Here is a 16,876-nt window from a genome sequence, read left to right as displayed (position 1 = left end):
CGCCTGCCACAGCCCCGCGGTTTATTGCCCTGGGTAGGACACCCCTGGGGGTTGCAGGGAGGGGGTGCAGCTGGTCCAGGGTCCCACTGTGATGCCGGGGTCCTACTGTGTTCTCAGGTGTCCTGCCGTGGTCCCAAGTTCCCACCATGTTCCCAGGGGTCCCACAATGATCCCAGAGTCCTGTTGTAGTTCTGGAGGTCCCACCATGGTCCTGGGGGTCCTGCCGTGTTCCTGGGGGTCCCACCATGATCGTAGGGGTCCTGCTGTGACCCTGGGGGATTCCACAGTGGTCCCAGGGGTCCTACCATGAGCCAGGGGTGTCCCACTGTCATCAGAAATCCTCATCCCAGCCTGAGAACTCATCCTCTGCTGGTGTCCAGTCGACTGAGAGACACTTGAAATTGACATAGGGGGGTCCCTGGATGGGGGATGAGGTCAGAGCTGGCCCCTCCTGCCCCCCCAGCAGCAGCCTCCCAAGCCCCCCGGAGCCCCTTCTCACCTCCTTGATCAGTGACAGGGTGGGAGGCTCCAGCTGCTGCAGCAAGAGCTTCCTCCACTTCAGGCCCCTGAACCACCTGGGGGGGGGGGGGCAGAGGAATACTGCAGGAGGGGCCAGAGGGCACAGACCCCCCCTCCCCACACCCCACCACCCCCCACCTGTGTTTCTTGATGCCATGGATGCCGCTGGCCGTGTTCCCCAGGCGCTGTCCTGGCCGGCGCCTGTGAGGAATGGGTGGTGGGGTATGAGCTGGGAGGACACCCCCTGGCTCCCACCCCGTGCTCCTCAACCCCCCAGCACCTGCAGAGCTTGGCGATGAGGGAGCAGGCGGCCTCGCCCAGGAAGGCAGGGAAGGAGAAGATGCCGTCCAGGATGCGGCTGTAGATCTGGCGGGGGTCTGCACTGTGGAAGGGAGGTCTGCAGGAGGGGGCTGGCCCAGGTGAGCTCAGCCAGCCTCAGGGGGGCCCTGCTCACCTGCCCACCAGCAGCTCGAAGGCCAGAATGCCCAGCATCCAGAAGTCAACAGCAAAGTCACGGCCCTCCTGGCGCAGCATCTCGGGCGCCAGATACTCGGGGGTCCCACAGAAGGAGAAGGTTTTCTCCCCCTGCCCCAGCTCCTTGGCGAAGCCAAAGTCAACCTGTGGGCACCAGGGCTGTGGACACCTGTGGGCTATCAGCCCCCCCCCCAACCCTTCCCCCATCTCCCTCCCCTGCTTGCGGGACCCCTGCCCCGGTACCAGCTTGATGTAGCCGCGCTGGTCCAGCAAGAGGTTCTCAGGCTTCAGATCACGGTAGACGATGCGGCGGCTGTGGAGGTGCTCCAGGGCCTCGACCACACAGGCGCAGCAGAACACGGCAATGGACTCTGGGAAACAGCGCCTGTGCCACGGGGATGGGTCACACGGCACGGCACGGCACAGCACGGCATGGCATGGCACGGCGTGGCATGGCATGGGATGGGATGGCACCCCCTGGTGCTGCCCCCCAACCCTCACCTCTCCCGCAGTTTGCTCCAGAGCTCTCCTCCCTGACAGAATTCCAGCAGCAGGTAAACGTGCTGCCGGTCCCGGAACGTGCCAAAGAACCTGCAGGAGGGCAGAGGGGGGGTGAGCATGGGTGCAGGACCACAGCCCTCAGCCTGGGACTGCAACCCCCACCCCGACCCCCACTCAACCCACCTGAATCCCCACAGCCCCCACCCCGACCTCTGAGCCCACTCTCCAGCTCCTCGCAACTCCCCCCGACCCCTGCAGCCCCGCCCAGCCCCTCGCACCCCACCACGAAGGGGCTGTGGCTGCCCTCCAGAACCCTTCGCTCGCTCCGCACGTGCTCCTGCTGCTGCGCCCGGACCACCCGATCCTTCGGGATCCGCTTCAGTGCAAAGAGCTGATCCTGGTACCGCACCTGGAGAGGGGCCGGGGGCACCGGGATGGACACGGGATAGGAACCGGGATGGACGCGGGATGCGCACTCCTGGCCACGACAGGGCCGGTGCCGGGGTCCGGAGGGGCCTCGGGGTCTGTGTCTCACCAGCTCGACCCTGCCGAAGCCACCAGTGCCCAAGACCACGGACTGGCCCCGCCGCGGCCCCTCGTCGTACCGCACCGGCACCAGCTCCTCCAGCCGCACCCGCACCGGCTTCGGGAGCTGCTGCAGCACCGGAGACCCCCAGCCCCTGCGGGGAAAACCGTGGCCCTGCAGCACCCTGGCGTCACCGACACTCACCCTGCCGGGGCTCAGGACCCCCCAGGGACAGCCTCGGCTTTAGCCACCCTGGGGACCCCCAGCACTGGGCTGGATCCTGGGGACCCCAGTGCCACCCGGCCGGGGACACATCCTTGTCCCCATCCTGTCCCCACCCCTGCTCCCATCCAAGTCCTCATTTCTTTCCCCATCCCTGTCCCCACCCGGCTCTTACCTCCCGGGGTCCCCCGGTGCCACGTCCTCTGTCTCAGTGTTTCTGGGGTGGAAGGAGCCCGGGGGGCAGTGTGGGGCTACCCCCGCTCAGCCCCAGCAGCTGCACAGTCCCTCCCCACAGCCCGTACTCACCACAACCCCACCCACTGCCCCGGACCCCAACCCGCCCCAGGTCATGTACCCCCATCTTCCTACCCGCCCCCCCCCGACCCTATCGCCCCCTGCCCTCCCAGGCTGAGGGTCTCCCCATGGAGCCCAGTGGGTGGTCGTGGAGGTCCCGCGGGTGGGTCGTCCTCGGATTCGTCGGTCCCTATGGTGCCGGGGATGAGGGGTACCGGGGGAGGGGGTTCTCCCAGGGTGGGGGACCCGGGGGTGCCAGGGGTGGGGGATACAAGGAACACTCACGGCTCCGGGCACTGGGGACAGAAGGGGCTGATCTCCAGAAAGTCTCTGGGGGGCAGAGGGGGTGCAGTGTGAGGAGGACCCAGACATGCCGTCCCCGCAGGGGGGTGGGACAGGACGCGGGGACATGCAAGGACACCCACTCCTTGGCCACAGTGAGGCAGATGACACGTCCCTCCGCCTGGCACGATGCCGTCCGGGGAGTGTTCCTGTGGAGTGAGGGTGTCCCGGGAGGGTTAAATGGGGGATGAGAAATGAAGGGGGTTGGGTGTCACTATGGGGGAGCATGTGTGTCACCGCAGGAGGTTGTCACTGCAGGGGCTGTCACTGGAGGGGGGTATCACTGCAGGGCGTGTCACAGCAGGGGTTTTCACCTCGGGGGTTGTCATTGAAGAGTGGGAGGTGTCACCACGGGGCCCCACAGTAGTCCCGCGTCCAGTGACACAGAGGGCCTAGGGGAGGGGGGTTCGGGAGCGCGGGGGCCAGGGGGCCCGGTGGTCTCACACCCACCGCAGCAGCGAGATCTCCCCGAAGTACTCCCCGGCACCCAGGACACGGAGCAGCTGTTCCCTCCCCTCTACCTGCTGGGTCACCCGCACCTGCTGGGACACAGGGACAAGGGCAGGGGGGGCTCAGGGTCCTGTCCCCCCAGGGTTTCCAAGCTGCCCTCGTGCCGCACCCACCTCTCCCTTCAGGATGATGTAGAAGTTTTCCCCCAAGTCTCCTTCGTGGATGATGACGTGGCCGGGGGGGAAGGTGCACTGTGTGGGGGGGGCAGGGAGCCGGGGAGGGCAGTGGGTCACGCAGCTCCTCCTCAGCCGGTCCCAGACCTGCCACTCCCCACACGACTACGCAGTTCCAGCTCCAGCCCCGTGCTGCCCCACCTGGCACCCCCACCCCTGGGCAGTGGCCCCTCAGAGCCGTGTCTAGGGCCCCCAGGGCCCCACCCGACGGGTCCCTCCAGGCATCCACCCACCTCCTCCATGGCGTCCTGCAGCTTGGCCAGCTGGGGGGCAGGGAGATCCCGCAGCCAGGGCACCCTGTGGGGGGACGGAAGGGACTCTGCCTGCACCCCACAGCCCAGCAAAGCTGTGAAGGGGATGGAGGGACTGGGGAGGGGGACAGGGATGGGGATGATGATGGAGATGGGCAGGAATGGGATGAGCTGGTAATAGGGACTGGATGGAATCAGATGGGTATGGGATGAGTTGGAAATGGGGTAGGAATGGAATAGGGTTGGGATGTGATGGGCAGGGATGGGATGAGCTGGAATGGCATGGGACTGGGGATGGTGATGAGGACAAGGTTGGGGCTAAGAGGGGACACACCAAGTGAGAACTAGCAGGAGGGGTTGGACCCCCTGAAGGGCTCAGGGTGTGGGGACAAGGGGCAGGGAGTGCCGAAGGTACAGGGCGGGGGGACTAGGGGTGCTGGGGGAAGCCAGGGGGTTGCTAGGGGTGTCCCAGACCCACTCACATCCGCAGGGTCCCCAGGATGTCATCCCGGCGCTGCTGGGCCAGGCAGGTAGCGATGGCTCGGTACTGCTGCTGGCTGATGGCCCAGAGGCGCACGGGGCTGAGTGCTGCAGGGGGGCAGGGGGAGTCAGGGGGAGTCAGGAGGTTGAAGGGGACTAGGGGGGGGCGAGGGAGCTGCCCTTACCCCGCACGGTGGCAGTGCGCCGGCAGTGGTACAGGATGGCCAGTTCCCCAAATATATCCCCTGGGCCCAGAGTGCGGAGCTGCTGGCCCCGCTGAGTGACACTGACCTGCCCTTCTGGGGACATGACCCCACGTGTGTGTACAAGCTTGTACATGAACACACGTGGGGCTGTCCCGCGGCACACAGCCTGTGCACGTGGCACATGTACAGCCTGTGCAGCACACGTGGCACATGTGTGCAGCAGTCTGACACACGTGACACATGCACACACAATGTGTGTCCCCCGTGGTGCACACCACATGTTGGCACGGACACACCTGTGCCTGCCTACACATGACCCCACGCGTGACCCTGTGTGCTGCCCTCACCTGCCACGATGAACATGGTGTTGCCCTCATCACCCTCAGCCAGGATAGTGTCACCAGGGCTGTGCTGGATGAGGGTGACACCACGGGCCAGTGCCTCAGGGCAGCCCTGGCCCAGGCGCCGAAGGAAGTTGCTGCGTGCCACTGCCTCTGTGATCAGGCCCAGGTCCCTGAGGGGAAACATAGGGACACAGGGACATGGGCCGGGCAGCACTGGCCCCCCTGGCCCAGCCCCCCAGCACCCCCCGGTTACCTGCTGGACAGGAGGCTATCAGGCGCGCCCAGGGTGGCCTCACTGGAAAGGGGTTCGGAGATGATGGCGGGGCGCCCCCGACCAGGGGGAAGGTCGGGGGGGAGCTCAGGAGGGTTCCCCTGCTCCCTGCCCCACAGGGAGCTCTGCTCCTCCCACAGCTGCAGCTCCGCATCCATCCCTGGAGGGCAGACAGGGGGGCATAGGGGTGCATTGCATCACCACAACGTAGCACCACCCCAGAGACACTCCTGGGTATGGCAGGAGGACAGGGGCATGCAGCCCTACGTGGCACAGCCGGGACCGGTGCTGCACAGGGGGGCAGAGGGGGAACATGGTCAGGAACAGCCAAGAACCCTGTGGTAACCCCATACCCCAGCTCCTCATCCCCAGCAGCTCTAGGGACATGCAGGCAGGGCTCTGGTGCAGGCAGAAGGGTCCCGGTGGGCCAGGGGGCTCAGCCCCAGCTGTGCCCTTCAGTGAGGTGGGTGTGGGCTCCCATGGGTACCATGCCAGGGCACTCCTGACCCGTGCAAAGGTTCTGCCGTGGCACAAGCGAGCACGGCAGGGGGGGTGAGGCACAGCCCCCAGTGACAATGCAGACACCCGACTGTCCCCCTGCACCTAGCACCACGGCTGTGTTGGTACCAGGGGCTCACCTGCTGCCTGTCCCCCATCTGGCCACCCACCTGTGCCACCGCTCCCACACGGTCCTCTGGCACCCACGGAGCCACCGTGGTCTGGCCCGGTGACACATTAACCAGCACAGTGGGACCAACGCCCAGCACGTGCCACCACGCACCCGGGTGTGCCAACACCTGCACCTGAGCTGCACCCGCACAATGCTGTTTGTCCCCTGTGCACAGGGGAGGTCCCAGGCGACTGGAGGCTTGCCAGTGTGATGCCCATCTACAGGAAGGGCCTGAAGAAGGATCCTGGGAACTACAGACCTGTCAGCCTGACCTCACTACCAGGGAAAATCATGGAGAGATTCATCTTGAGTAAGGTCACATGGCATGTGCAGGATAGCTATGGGATCAGGCCCAGCCAGGAAGAGTTCAGGAAGGGCAGGTCCTGCCTGACCAACCTGATGTCCTTCTATGGCCAGGTGACCTACCTGGTAGATAAGGGAAGACCTGTGATGTTGCCTATTTAGACTTCAGGTAAAGCCCTTGACACCGTCTCCCACAGGACTCTCCTGGAGAAGCTGGTGGCACGTGTCATGGACAGGTGCGTTCTGCACTGGACAGAAAGCTGGCTGGATGGCTGACCCCAGAGAGTTGCAGCGGATGGGGTTAGATCCAGGTGGCAGCCGGTCACCAGTGGTGTCCCCCAGGGCTGTTCTGGGACCAGTCTTGTTCAACATTTGTATCAATGATCTGGATGAGGGGACTGAGTGCACTCTCAGCAAGTTCACAGATGACACCAAGTTGGGTGTTGATCTGCTTGAGGGTCGGAAGGCTCTGCAGAGGGACCTGCACAGGCTGGATCGAGGGGCCAAGGCCAATTGTATCAGGTTCAACAAGGCCAAGCGCTGGGTCCCGAATTTTGGTCACAACAACCCCAGGCAGCTCTGCAGGCTTGGGGAGGAGTGGCTGGAGAGCTGCCTGGTGGAAAAGGGCCTGGGAGTGCTGGTTGACAGCCTGATGAACACGAGCCGGCAGGGTGCCCGGGTGGCCAAGAAGGCCGACAGCATCTGGGCTCGTATCAGGAACAGTGAGGCCAGCAGGGGAAGTGACCGTGCCCCTGTACTTGGCCCTGGCAAGTTCTGGGCCCCTCACTGTAAGAGGGACACTGAGGTCCTGGAGCGTGTCCAGAGGAGAGCAGCCAAGCTGGGGAAGGGTCTGGAGAACAAGCCCTGTGAGGAGAGGCTGAGGGAACCGGGACTGCTTAGTCTGGAGGAGGCTGAGGGGAGGGACCGCGCTGCAGCCCGCAGCGACCCGAAGGGAGGTTGTAGGGAGGCGGGCGGTGGCCCAAGTGGTAACAACAGGACCAGAGGAAATGGCCTAAAGTTGTGCCCGGGGAGGCTTAGACTGGAAATTAGCAAGAATTTCTGTACTGAAAGAGTGATCAGGTGCTGGAACGGGCAGCGCGGGGAGGCGGTGGAGTCACCATCCCTGCAGGCGTTCCAGAAACGTGTAGACGCGGCACGTCCGGGCTCGCTCCAGCGAGCGCGGCAGCAGCTCTGCGGGCCGTGCGGCTGGGGGGGCGGCTGCTGCGGGGCTGGGCTGGGCTGGGCTGGGCTGGGCTGTGCCGCTCCTCCCCGCCCCGCCCGCCCCGGGGGTCGCGCAGCTCTCCAGCTCCGGGACCCTGCGACCCCGCGCTCGCGCGCCCCGGGCCGGTCGCACGCGCCGCCTGCCCCGCCCCCGCCGTCGCCGCGCGCGCGGCCCACCCGGGGGGTCTCGTGCCGCCGGTCACGCCCCGGCACGGGGGGCGGCTTTGCGCAGGCGCGGGGGTGGGGCGGGGAGGGGCGTGGCCTCCGGGGAGGGGGCGTGGCCCCGCCCCTTCAGGGAGCGCCGCGGCCGCGGTCGGTGATTGGCTGCGCGCGGCGGAGGCGGGGCCGCGGCAGCGCCCGGTGCCGGGGCTGTGGGAGCGCAGTGGCCCCGCGATGTCGGCGGGGGCGGCGCGGAGGGACCCCGGCCCCGGGGGCGAGCGGCGGATCATGTGCATGGGGTTGGTCTGCCTGGACATCATCAGCGTGGTGGAGGCCTACCCGGCCGAGGACTCGGACACCAGGTACCAGGGGGTACCGGGGCTGCGGGGGTCACCCCCGGGGACACCCCTGGGTCGGCCCCGCGCCCACCCCCCGCCTCCTCCCCACCCCGCAGGTGCCTATCTCAGCGGTGGCAGCGTGGTGGGAACGCCTCCAACTCCTGCACAGTGCTGGCACTGCTGGGAGCCCCTGTCTCCTTCATGGGCTCGCTGGCCCCCGGCCACGCCGCCGAGTAAGTGCGGGGCTGAGGCGGGGGGTGGTTCCGGGGCCTCCCCCCCGCCCCGTTGCTCCCCGCCGGCCCCTCCGCAAAAATCCTGCCGGCAGCTTCATCCTGTGCGACCTGCGGCGCTACGGGGTGGACGCGCGCCACGCGGTGCGGCAGCGTGACGGCAGCCTGCCCACCTCCGTCGTCATCGCCAGCGCCTGCCGCGGCACCCGCACCATTCTGCACGCCCACGGGTGGGTGCACGCACCCCTCACCCTGCTCTCTGTCACCCCCCTCCCCAAGTTTCATCGTGGCGGATTTCCGGTGCCGCGGCGTGGACGTGACACACGTGGCCTGGCAGCCCCGTGGGGACATGCCCTGCGCCTGCTGCGTTGTCAGCGCTGCCAGTGGCTCCCGCACCATCGTGCTCTACGACACGTAAGGGCCGCCAGCCCCAGCCCGATCGCCCGGTGGGCAGCGTTTGGCCACGGCCAGGGACAGGCCCCAGGGCTGCTCCTGCACCCCAGGGCTCGCGGTGCTGCGGTTGTGCCGGTGCCGGCCCAGCGCTGCCAACCGGGGGCCCCGCGCGCCACACTGGTGATTCCCTTAATTCTGCACACACAATCACTGCCAATGGTCCCTGCAGCCCCTGTCACCCCCCATGCCGCTGCCGTGATTGGCAGCGGCATCCCTGCGTGGCCATACGCCGTGGTGTGTGGGACAGCTGGGGACACCCACAGTGCCTGGGATGTTGTTCCCTCGGCTGTGCCAATGCCAGTGAGCAGCTGCGGCCCTCAACATGGCAGCCATGGTTAATGGTGGAAGGGGCAATTGGGCCTCACCCCCCAGCTCTGGCAGCTCCAGCCTGGTAGTGCTGTGCTGCCCTTTGAGTCCAGCTCAGGGTCCGGCTGTGCCATCATTAATGATTGACCCAGGCAGTGCCAACCCTGTGATGCCCTCTGCCCTCTGTCCTCTGCCCCAGGCGTGCCTGGCCCTCCTCAGACCCTACCATTGCCCTTTGCCCGGGGACAGGGATCATCCAGGGCCACCCCATGCTGTGGCTGGGGGGTCTTCCTGCCCTGCCTGACCCCAACCCTACAGGAACCTGCCCGATGTGACGGCCCATGATTTTGAGAAGGTCGACCTCTCCCAGTACAAGTGGATCCACTGGGAGGTGAGGCTGGGGCCTGGGGGGACCCCTGGGCAAAGTGGTGACCCTGGGATGGGCAAGGGGACTCTGAAGCTGAGGGGGACACCTGGAGCTGAGGGGGAGCCCGGGGTGGGTGGGGCAACCCCTGGGCCAGGGGGTGACGCTGGGGCCAGGAGAGACCCCCAGGCTAGGGGGGACCTGGGGCAGGCAGAAGGGCCTGGTGGCCGGTGCCGGTACCAGGCTGTGCACACCCCCCCTCCTCCCGTAGGCCCGGAACGCGGCAGAGCAGGTGGAAATGATGCGGCGGGTGGAGCGGCACAACCGGTCACGAGAGGCGGGAGAGCGGGTCCGCACCTCGGTGGAAGTGGAGAAGCCGCGGGAGGAGCTCCTGGAGCTGATGGGGCTGGGGGACGTGGTGAGGGGCGGGGCCAGGGCTGGGGGCGGGGCTACGGGGGGCGGGGCCAACGAGACCGGTGGGCGGGGATTGGGGCTGGGGGCGGAGCTATCGGAACTGGGCGAGGAAGGGGCCGGGGTGTCGGGGGCAGCGGGGCGAGGGGCCGGTCAGAGCAAGGGGGCAGGGGGGGCAGGAGAGGGGGGTCTGGGTATGGGGTGTCTGGGTAGCAGGGCCTTGCGTGGGGGGATGGGGTACGGGGGTTGGAAAGTGGGAGACGACAGCGAATGGGGTGTTGGTGTTGGTGGGTGCAGCCCCTGGGCAGGGCTGGGGGTGTTGAGGGCTGCAGATGAGGTCTTGGGGGGGTTCACTGCAGCAGCCCATGGGGGTCTAGGAGTGCAGCTGCAGTGGCGGGGGTGGGGCAGAGGTGGAATCCAGGGGGTGTGTTCAGGTCAGGGGTGGCAGCAGTGGCTATGGGGGTGCTGGGGTGTCACCCCCTGCCCCAGCCCCTCTCCTGCAGGTTTTCATCAGCAAGGACCTGGCCCAGCACTTTGGGTACCATTCGGCCCCCGAGGCGCTGCGGGGGCTGCGCAGCCGCGTGCGGCCGGGGTACGGAGTGTGTGGGGGGTTGATTGGTGGGGGGGTGGGGCACGACTGCACCCTGTGCCCAACACAACCACCCCCTTAGAGCCACGCTGATCTGCGCCTGGGCTGAGGAGGGGGCCGATGCCATGGGGCCCAACGGGGAGCTGCTGCACTCAGATGCCTTCCCCCCGGAGACCCTTGTGGACACACTGGGGGCTGGGGACACCTTCAACGCTGCAGTCATCTTCGCGCTCTCAGAAGGTGGGGACAGACACAGCCTGGCCATGGCACAGCTCAGCCTGGCACAGCCACGGCATGGTTATGGTATAGCACGGCATGGCCAGGCTCGGCTCAGCCTGTCTCAGCCCACTGGGGCTGATGCAGTGCTGCTTTCCCAGGGAAGAGCCTGCAGGATGCCCTGACCTTCGGCTGCCAGATTGCGGGCAGAAAATGCGGGATCCAGGGCTTCGATGGCATAATCTGAGCTGGGCACCTGGTGCCAGGAGACTCCCACAGCCCGGGACACCTTGCCCCTCACTGCACCCCACACCCCCCACCCTGTTGCAAATAAACACACACACACACGCTGCCCCACCACTGCTTCCTGCCCTCACCCCAGCCGAGGGCCACTGACCACAGCCCAGGCCAGCACAGGCACCAGCTCCTCTATTTCTCCATCTTGCCAGGTTACAGGGGTGACTGCCTGGCCCCAGCACCCCCAACCCCCTGCAGGATGAGGGGTGCAGGAACCCCCCACACACCACATGCTCTGATTAGGGCAGGGAGCGGTGGGGGCATTGCACCCCACAGTTCCCATCCTCTACCCCTCCCCAGGGTCCTTCCAGACTGGGGTTGCCTCCTCCTGGGGGATTCCAGCCTCAGGGGCTCCATCACTGAGGGCTTCAGTCTCAGGGCCTCCAGCCTCAAGGGCTTCCTCTGCCTCAACAGTCTCAGCACTGGGGGCTTCTGCTTCAGGGGCTTCTTCCACCTCCACAGCTCCAGCCTGGGAGGTTTCAGCCTGGGGGGCTGCCTGCCCCTCCATTGGGCCATCCCCTGGACCTCTCACCTCCTGGTCCTCCCCGGGTCCCTCTGTGTCCCTCCCAGGCACAGCCCCAGCCCAAGGCTGCCCGGGGGGCTGTAACAGTGGTTGCCTGGGAAGTTCCGGGTCCCGGCCAGGTACCAGGAACAGCTCAGAGGGGTCAAGCAGCCCATCTCTGCTCAAGTCCTGCCTTTCCAGGGCTCGGTCCACCAGCTCAACTACCTGTGGGGGCAGGAGTGGGGACAGGGTGAGGACCTGGCCCATGGGTCCTGGGGGTGCCAGGGGGCCATCCTTCTCATGGGACCCACCGCCTCTGGGCCTGGCTGTGTCCCATCCCGCTGTGCCAGAAGCATCCCCAGCAGCTGCAGCAGCTCCAGCCCATCCAGGTGCCCGCTCCGGTCATGGTCGTGCAGCACGAAGAGGTAGAGCAGAGCTGTGGGACATGGGGTGCCATGAGGCTGGGGCCACGTCCCTGACCCCCATGGACCCTAGCCCGCCATGACCTTACCCTGCTCCCGTGTCATGGCCTCTGCATCCCAGTCTGGTGGACTCAGGCTCTGCACCATGCTCCGGAGCAGCCTGAAGGCAGCAGGGCTGGAGGTGGGCATGCACCACCACCCCATCCCACAGCCTGCCCCATGGCTGCTCTACCATATGTCTGATCCCAATACCACCCTGCCCCATGGCCAGCTGGCCACTGCCTGTGTCCCACATCCCATCGCACAGCCCCGGGGTGCAGGGCTCAGTGCCACGGGACTCCCCGTAGGGCTCCCCATGGGGCCAGGACTCACGGCAGTGTGAGCAGCTCCAGGCTCAGCGGGTCAGGGTCAGGATCAGGGTCCGGCATTGTGGACAGGGGGGTCTCAGGCCTGGCCAGGAGAGGAGGGGTGGGGGTTACCTGTGCATCTGGGAAGGGGCAGCTGGTGGGGCTGCCTGACCAGATGTCCCTACATGCCCCACGCAGCATGTGTGTGTGTCCATTGGCCTGCAGCCCAGGGTGCACCCCTGTGCCTGGTCCTTGACCATGCACCACCTGGGCCTCCACCTGCACCCATACCACACCTGTGCCACCCCATACCCGTGCAGCCCCGTACCTGCCACTCCCAGCCTGGGGGGCTGCCCACACAGCCGAGACCACCAGCAGGAGCCGGGCCACCAGTGGGTTCCTCATCCTGCGACCTCGGGCTGCAGCCGGTCAACAGCGTCTGGGTGGGCGCCGGAGGAGGCCGTGCCAAGCCATGGGGAAATGTGGGGGGCAGGCAAGATTCGGCATTTGGAGCGGGGTGGGAGGCGCTGCACGAGGCGCTTCCACACAGACATGGTCACGGCACCGCCTGTCTGTCCGGGGAACACCCGTCCTGGCTGCCTGTTTCTCTGCCCGCAGCCCCCCGCCCACACGAACACGGAGACGGTGACCGCAGCACCCACCTGTCCCGGAACCCCCCGCCTCGGCCAGTCTCTGCTACCCTGCAGCTCCTCCCCATGGCACCTGCAGCAATCCCCCCGTTACCCCTCACCGATGCCCACTCACCCGGTCCCGGTGTACCGCCTGGGCGCCGCCAGCCCCGCCCCGGGCCACGTCGCCGACCCGTTCCCCGCCCGCCGGGCCCTGCCCTGCCCTGCCCGAGGGGGATCCCATTCCCTCCCCGCCCCGCCGCGCCCCGCCGGCAGCGCAGGGGTTAACCGGCACCCCCGCCCCCCCCGCCTCTAACGTAGCCCCCGGTGGCGCGGCAGAGCCACGAGGGGCGTGGTCACGTGCGTGGGCGTGGGGAGGGGGCGTGGCTTCCCCGCCCCCGCACAGAAGGTCCGGCGCTTTCATTCTCCAGCTTTTAATGGCGGCAATGGGGGGGGGGGGTCGGGGGCTGGTGAGACCCCCCCTCCCTTCCCGGGGCCAGCCCCGTGCCGAGCCGGTTCCATCCTGCCGGCCGGGTGTCCCCCACAGCCCCCAGGACCCTCGTTTGATCCCTGGGGCCAGGGCTACGCCCTCAACCCCGGTGCAATCTGCTTGTGGGGGGGTGAGGCATGAGGGGCCCAGCCAGGTGGGGGGAATGTCCTGGTGCCAGGAAAAAGTCTGTCCTGGCGTGGGGAGCCCCATCCTGGTGCTGGGGGTACTGGCCAGGCATTGGGTAGTCCAGTCCTTGTATGGGTGGGGTCCCATCTCAGCACAGAGGGGTCTGTCCTTGATAGAGAGGGATCCTGTCCCAGGGCAGGGGGTCCATCCAGATGCAGGGGGGCTGTCCTGGCATGGAGGGACCTGGGGGGGCTACAGAAAGCCTGGAAAAGCGACCTGCAGCAGCAGGATGGTGGCCACAATGAGCCCGGCACAGAGCAGCAACAGCAGCCAGACAGGGAGGGAGCCTGTGGGAAGAAGGGTGTGGGTAAGGGGGCTGTGAGCCTCCCCTGGGGAACAGGACAGGGATCCCCTCCCCAGCACCTACGGCGGCGGGGCAGGACATGGAGCTTGCAGCGGCTGTCGACGGCCACGCTGAGCAGGGCAGCCTCGTGCCCCCCCAGCAGCTCGCGCCCACGCTGGCTCTCGGGGACAAAGGCCAGGTCTGTCACCACGATGCCGTGTGCCTCCCGCACATAGTACAGCCTCTGCAGGGCAGGAAAGGGTGGGCAGGGGGCACGGGGGCTGCCCGGCCATGGTAGGCGAGCCTCACGTGCCCCTGGCTCACCTGCAGTGAGAAGGCGATGTGGATGGCCACCGAGCCCGTCACTGTCCCCAGCCCCAGGAAGGTGCCCGAGTCACTGCAGGGGGAGGGCGGTGAGAAGGGGTGAGGTGAGGGGGAAGGCAGCCTCCCCAGCCCCACTTCCTCTGCCCCTGTACCTGAGAGAAAGGCAGGAGATCACCTCGGCACCGCAGGGCCGGGTCAGCAGCGGCAGGAAGCTCTTCCCATCCCACTTGGTGAGGTAGCAGGGGGGCGGGCGGCGCTCCCGCTTGTGGGGCACCTGCACCGTGTAGAGCCGCAGCGCCCCGGCCGCGTCCGCCACCGCCCCGAACCTGCACGGGGAGCCAAGGGGGGCGTCGGGACCTGCTGCCACCCTGCAGCCCCCTCCCCACTGCCCCCCTCCCTGGACCCAGACGCTCTGGGGCGTCGGCTGCTGGCCCCCCGCCCTCACCGGCAGGCCTGGTAGCGGTAGGCCTTGTCAGGGATGCCGGGCAGGTTTTCGTTCCAGCGCAGCCCCATCACCAGCTGGTCCCGCTGCCACACGCAGCACTGGAAGTCCCGTCCTGCCGTCACCACCTGGGCAGAGACCATGGAGGTCTGGGAACAGCTCTGTAAAGGGGGAAGGGGTGGGGTGCACAGCCCCTCCCCCCCATACCTTGTTATCAGGCCCTAGCGCAATGTCCTCAATCTCCCCATCGTGGGCTTTGAACTCCAGTGTCTTCTTCATGCTGGGGAACTGCAAGGGCAGAGCAGATGTCAGAGCTGCGTCCCACAGCAAGAGCCACATAGCAGCCCCACGTCCAGAGCCCACAGCAGCCCCTCCAGACATAGCAACAATGGACGCAGAACCCCAGCACTGATGTGGCATGGCCTTCCCTGCTGGACACGGCAACGCCTTGCCTGGCTCCCCCGGCACCCACCTCCCAGAGGCGGAGGAAGCCATCAGCCCCACCAGTGACCAGCAGCGAGGCGTCGGCATTGAAGCGAACGGCCTTCTGCAGGGCGTCGGGGCTGAAGTCTGTGCGCACGCTGTGCAGGCTCTCCACTGTCACCTCGCTTGTCTGGCTCTGTGTGTCACCCTGCGCCGCCGGGCTGGGGCCTTTCCGCTTCCGAGGCCCCTTCTCCCCACTGCCTGCAGGGGGGAAACGGCACTGAACCCTGAGACAGCTCCCCCCGCACTGGGCAGGCTGGGCCCGGAGATCTGGGAAGGACCAGGGGCTCCAGGACAGGCACGGAGGACGGGGGGCTTCCCCATCTCCGCAGTCCCCTCAGCCCCTGCCTCACAGCCCGCAGGGCAGGTGCTGTCACATCCACGCCCCCCCGGGCCTCACCGTTCCGCCCAGCGGAGCCGCTCTTGGCCTCGGGCGCCTGCAGGCTGAAGCGGAGGATGTGGCAGCTGGCGTCCTGCCCCGCCGCGATGATGTCGTCGGCCAAGGCCATGGTCATGGTGGCGCGGGTCTCGGTGTCGTGGGAGTGCAGCAGCGAGGCGCTGAGCTGCCCCCCGATCTGCTCCAGCCGCAGGAAGTGCTGCGGGACGGGGACGGGCCTCAGACCCCCGCCCCGTCCCCCGGGGCTGCGCTCACACCACCCCGACCTGCTCCCGCAACCCCCGGCCTGGGCCTCCAGCCCCGCCCCGCACACCTACAAGCCCTGAGACCCCCGGGCCCTGCCCCGCCCTACACGCCCCATCCCCCCCGTTCCCGCCCCGGCGCCGCCCGCGCCCCCGCACCACGCCATTGCGGATGCCGGTCTTGGCGGCTCCCCCGCCGCCGGCGGTGATGGCGAGGGGCCGCTGCGGGTGGAGGCGGACGGTGTAGAGGGGGAAGGGCGCCCGGTACAGCTCAGCCGGTCGCCGCGGCGCCATGGCTACGGCGTACACGTCAGCGCGTTGTGCGTCAGCACGCTGCGTACGTCACCGCCGCCCGCCCCTCCGCCGCCGTGGCCCCGCCCCCACCGAGCCCCGCCCCCGCTCTAGCCCCGCCCCTGCACCCATAACCACGCCCTCCATTGGGTATAACCCCGCCTTCCCCCTATAGCCCCGCCCCTTGTTGCCATAGCCCCGCCCCTGCACCTCAACCACGCCCTTCATTTGGTATAGCTCCGCCCCCGCCGCTCTAGCCCCGCCCCTGCGTCCATAACCACGCCCTCCATTGGGTATAGCCCCGGGCCCCGCTCTAGCCCCGCCCTCTGTTACCATAGCCCCGCCCCCGCGCTCATAACCACGCCCTCCGTTTGGTATCGCCCCGCCTCCCCGGTCTAGCTCCGCCCCCACCGGCGCAGCCCCGCCCCTGCACCCATAACCACGCCCTTCATTCGATATAGCCCCGCCCCCCGCTCTAGCCCCGGCCCCCCGCCGCCACAGCCCCCCCATTGCTCAAGCCCCAACCCCAACCAACCCCCCCCGTTGGTTGGAGGGGGCGCGGGGGTCGTGACTGCCCCGCTCTGTGCCGAGCCCACCCAGCACAGGGGTCCCGTGGCCCCGCTCAGCCACAGCCCCAACCTCCGCCGCCAGCCCCGGGGGGCCCGCATCCCTGTGGCCACCAGCACGCAGGAGCTGGCAACGTGGCACATCCCTGCCCGATCCCTCACGGAGCCCGCAGCCTCAGGACCCTCCTTGTCTGCTCCCCCCACAGCACAGGGGGCTGCGCCAAGGGGATCCGCGCCGCACCCTGCTCGCGGGGCTGCAGTGGGATGTCTGGGCTCACTGCTCACAGCGGGGTGAGGACCCCCAGTTAATTTAACCTTGGGGTGGGTCTGAGGGGACCAGCGGCCACCTGACCCAACCGCCCCTCAGCAATAAACCCGTAGCAGCACCCACCAGTGCCACCCGCCTATGCTGCTGTGGGACAGGACCCCCGTAGGACCCCAAGCCTGCTGGGCCGCCCCCACCATGGGAAAGGGTCCAAGGGGCAAGGCTGCTACCATAAATCCCCCTGGCTGGCCAGCCTCCGACTCCTGGGGAGCAGCAGGGCCCCCCTGCTCTGCAAGATGAAGGTCCCACGTCCCCCTTTGGCGGATGGCAAGGAGGT

At 67.7% G+C, this 16,876-nt stretch overlaps 4 protein-coding genes across 8 annotated transcripts; 1 reads left to right on the top strand and 3 right to left on the bottom strand.

The window, feature by feature from the left end:
• Window positions 1-12: 12 nt before the first annotated feature.
• LOC127382615 (cGMP-dependent protein kinase 1-like) lies at window positions 13-5,813 on the bottom strand. 2 transcript variants are annotated; one of them, XM_051614469.1, is made up of 21 exons: window positions 5,782-5,813; window positions 5,096-5,273; window positions 4,846-5,012; window positions 4,478-4,591; window positions 4,295-4,400; window positions 3,795-3,858; window positions 3,502-3,579; window positions 3,329-3,417; window positions 2,962-3,027; window positions 2,822-2,866; window positions 2,418-2,459; window positions 2,030-2,174; window positions 1,773-1,903; window positions 1,495-1,584; window positions 1,237-1,378; window positions 974-1,137; window positions 800-916; window positions 658-720; window positions 500-575; window positions 306-418; window positions 13-231 (listed from the first exon to the last, which is right to left on the bottom strand). In XM_051614469.1, exons 2-20 carry the CDS (start codon window positions 5,269-5,271, stop codon window positions 332-334), a joined length of 1,962 nt encoding a protein of 653 aa, XP_051470429.1. In that variant the 5' UTR covers window positions 5,272-5,273; window positions 5,782-5,813; the 3' UTR covers window positions 13-231; window positions 306-331. The 2 variants fall into 2 exon arrangements, with proteins under 2 accessions (XP_051470429.1, XP_051470428.1); XM_051614468.1 differs by having other exon boundaries at window positions 13-418.
• A 1,826-nt stretch (window positions 5,814-7,639) lies between these two features.
• KHK (ketohexokinase) lies at window positions 7,640-10,720 on the top strand. 2 transcript variants are annotated; one of them, XM_051615522.1, is made up of 8 exons: window positions 7,640-7,828; window positions 7,921-8,037; window positions 8,130-8,264; window positions 9,112-9,184; window positions 9,429-9,575; window positions 10,072-10,160; window positions 10,240-10,397; window positions 10,535-10,720. In XM_051615522.1, exons 1-8 carry the CDS (start codon window positions 7,701-7,703, stop codon window positions 10,618-10,620), a joined length of 933 nt encoding a protein of 310 aa, XP_051471482.1. In that variant the 5' UTR covers window positions 7,640-7,700; the 3' UTR covers window positions 10,621-10,720. The 2 variants fall into 2 exon arrangements, with proteins under 2 accessions (XP_051471482.1, XP_051471481.1); XM_051615521.1 differs by lacking the exon at window positions 8,130-8,264 and adding an exon at window positions 8,314-8,448 and having other exon boundaries at window positions 7,643-7,828.
• Window positions 10,721-10,797: 77 nt separating this feature from the next.
• CGREF1 (cell growth regulator with EF-hand domain 1) lies at window positions 10,798-12,740 on the bottom strand. Of its 3 annotated transcripts, none has more exons than XM_051615523.1 (6): window positions 12,707-12,740; window positions 12,270-12,380; window positions 11,967-12,044; window positions 11,684-11,754; window positions 11,484-11,608; window positions 10,798-11,397 (listed from the first exon to the last, which is right to left on the bottom strand). In XM_051615523.1, the coding sequence occupies exons 2-6, from the start codon at window positions 12,344-12,346 to the stop codon at window positions 10,957-10,959; spliced, it is 792 nt and encodes a 263-aa protein (XP_051471483.1). In that variant the 5' UTR covers window positions 12,347-12,380; window positions 12,707-12,740; the 3' UTR covers window positions 10,798-10,956. The 3 variants fall into 3 exon arrangements, with proteins under 3 accessions (XP_051471483.1, XP_051471484.1, XP_051471485.1); XM_051615524.1 differs by having other exon boundaries at window positions 12,270-12,480; window positions 12,707-12,716; XM_051615525.1 differs by lacking the exon at window positions 12,707-12,740 and adding an exon at window positions 12,604-12,677.
• Window positions 12,741-12,988: 248 nt separating this feature from the next.
• Window positions 12,989-15,721, bottom strand: PREB (prolactin regulatory element binding). Its single transcript, XM_051615647.1, has 9 exons — window positions 15,577-15,721; window positions 15,179-15,374; window positions 14,768-14,979; window positions 14,503-14,583; window positions 14,299-14,423; window positions 14,006-14,179; window positions 13,854-13,926; window positions 13,614-13,773; window positions 12,989-13,533 (listed from the first exon to the last, which is right to left on the bottom strand). The coding sequence occupies exons 1-9, from the start codon at window positions 15,709-15,711 to the stop codon at window positions 13,439-13,441; spliced, it is 1,251 nt and encodes a 416-aa protein (XP_051471607.1). The 5' UTR covers window positions 15,712-15,721; the 3' UTR covers window positions 12,989-13,438.
• Window positions 15,722-16,876: the final 1,155 nt, after the last annotated feature.

This window comes from Apus apus, chromosome 3 (genome assembly GCF_020740795.1).
Source record: "Apus apus isolate bApuApu2 chromosome 3, bApuApu2.pri.cur, whole genome shotgun sequence".
In the NCBI taxonomy this organism is placed as follows: domain Eukaryota; kingdom Metazoa; phylum Chordata; class Aves; order Apodiformes; family Apodidae; genus Apus; species Apus apus.
The sequence above is the reverse complement of the archived record's forward strand: the minus strand, read 5'-3'. Positions and strand labels throughout refer to the sequence as shown.

Excerpts from the sequence above, each read along its gene's own strand:
- LOC127382615 (XM_051614468.1), bottom strand. The coding sequence starts at position 5,271 with ATGGATGCGGAGCTGCAGCTGTGGGAGGAGCAGAGCTCCCTGTGGGGC. Across the intron at positions 4,592-4,845 it reads CACCATGTTCATCGTGGCAG|AAGGGCAGGTCAGTGTCACT; the intron begins GTGAGGGCAGCA and ends TCATGTCCCCAG. Across the intron at positions 2,460-2,821 it reads TGTCCCCAGTGCCCGGAGCC|AAACACTGAGACAGAGGACG; the intron begins GTGAGTGTTCCT and ends CTTCCACCCCAG.
- PREB (XM_051615647.1), bottom strand. The coding sequence starts at position 15,711 with ATGGCGCCGCGGCGACCGGCTGAGCTGTACCGGGCGCCCTTCCCCCTC. Across the intron at positions 14,584-14,767 it reads GCTTCCTCCGCCTCTGGGAG|TTCCCCAGCATGAAGAAGAC; the intron begins GTGGGTGCCGGG and ends CTGCCCTTGCAG. Across the intron at positions 13,927-14,005 it reads ATCTCCTGCCTTTCTCTCAG|TGACTCGGGCACCTTCCTGG; the intron begins GTACAGGGGCAG and ends CTCCCCCTGCAG.
- CGREF1 (XM_051615523.1), bottom strand. The coding sequence starts at position 12,346 with ATGAGGAACCCACTGGTGGCCCGGCTCCTGCTGGTGGTCTCGGCTGTG. Across the intron at positions 11,755-11,966 it reads CTGGAGCTGCTCACACTGCC|GCTGCTCCGGAGCATGGTGC; the intron begins GTGAGTCCTGGC and ends TGCTGCCTTCAG. Across the intron at positions 11,398-11,483 it reads CACAGCCAGGCCCAGAGGCG|GTAGTTGAGCTGGTGGACCG; the intron begins GTGGGTCCCATG and ends CTGCCCCCACAG.
- KHK (XM_051615522.1), top strand. The coding sequence starts at position 7,701 with ATGTCGGCGGGGGCGGCGCGGAGGGACCCCGGCCCCGGGGGCGAGCGG. Across the intron at positions 9,185-9,428 it reads ACAAGTGGATCCACTGGGAG|GCCCGGAACGCGGCAGAGCA; the intron begins GTGAGGCTGGGG and ends CTCCTCCCGTAG. Across the intron at positions 9,576-10,071 it reads TGATGGGGCTGGGGGACGTG|GTTTTCATCAGCAAGGACCT; the intron begins GTGAGGGGCGGG and ends CCTCTCCTGCAG.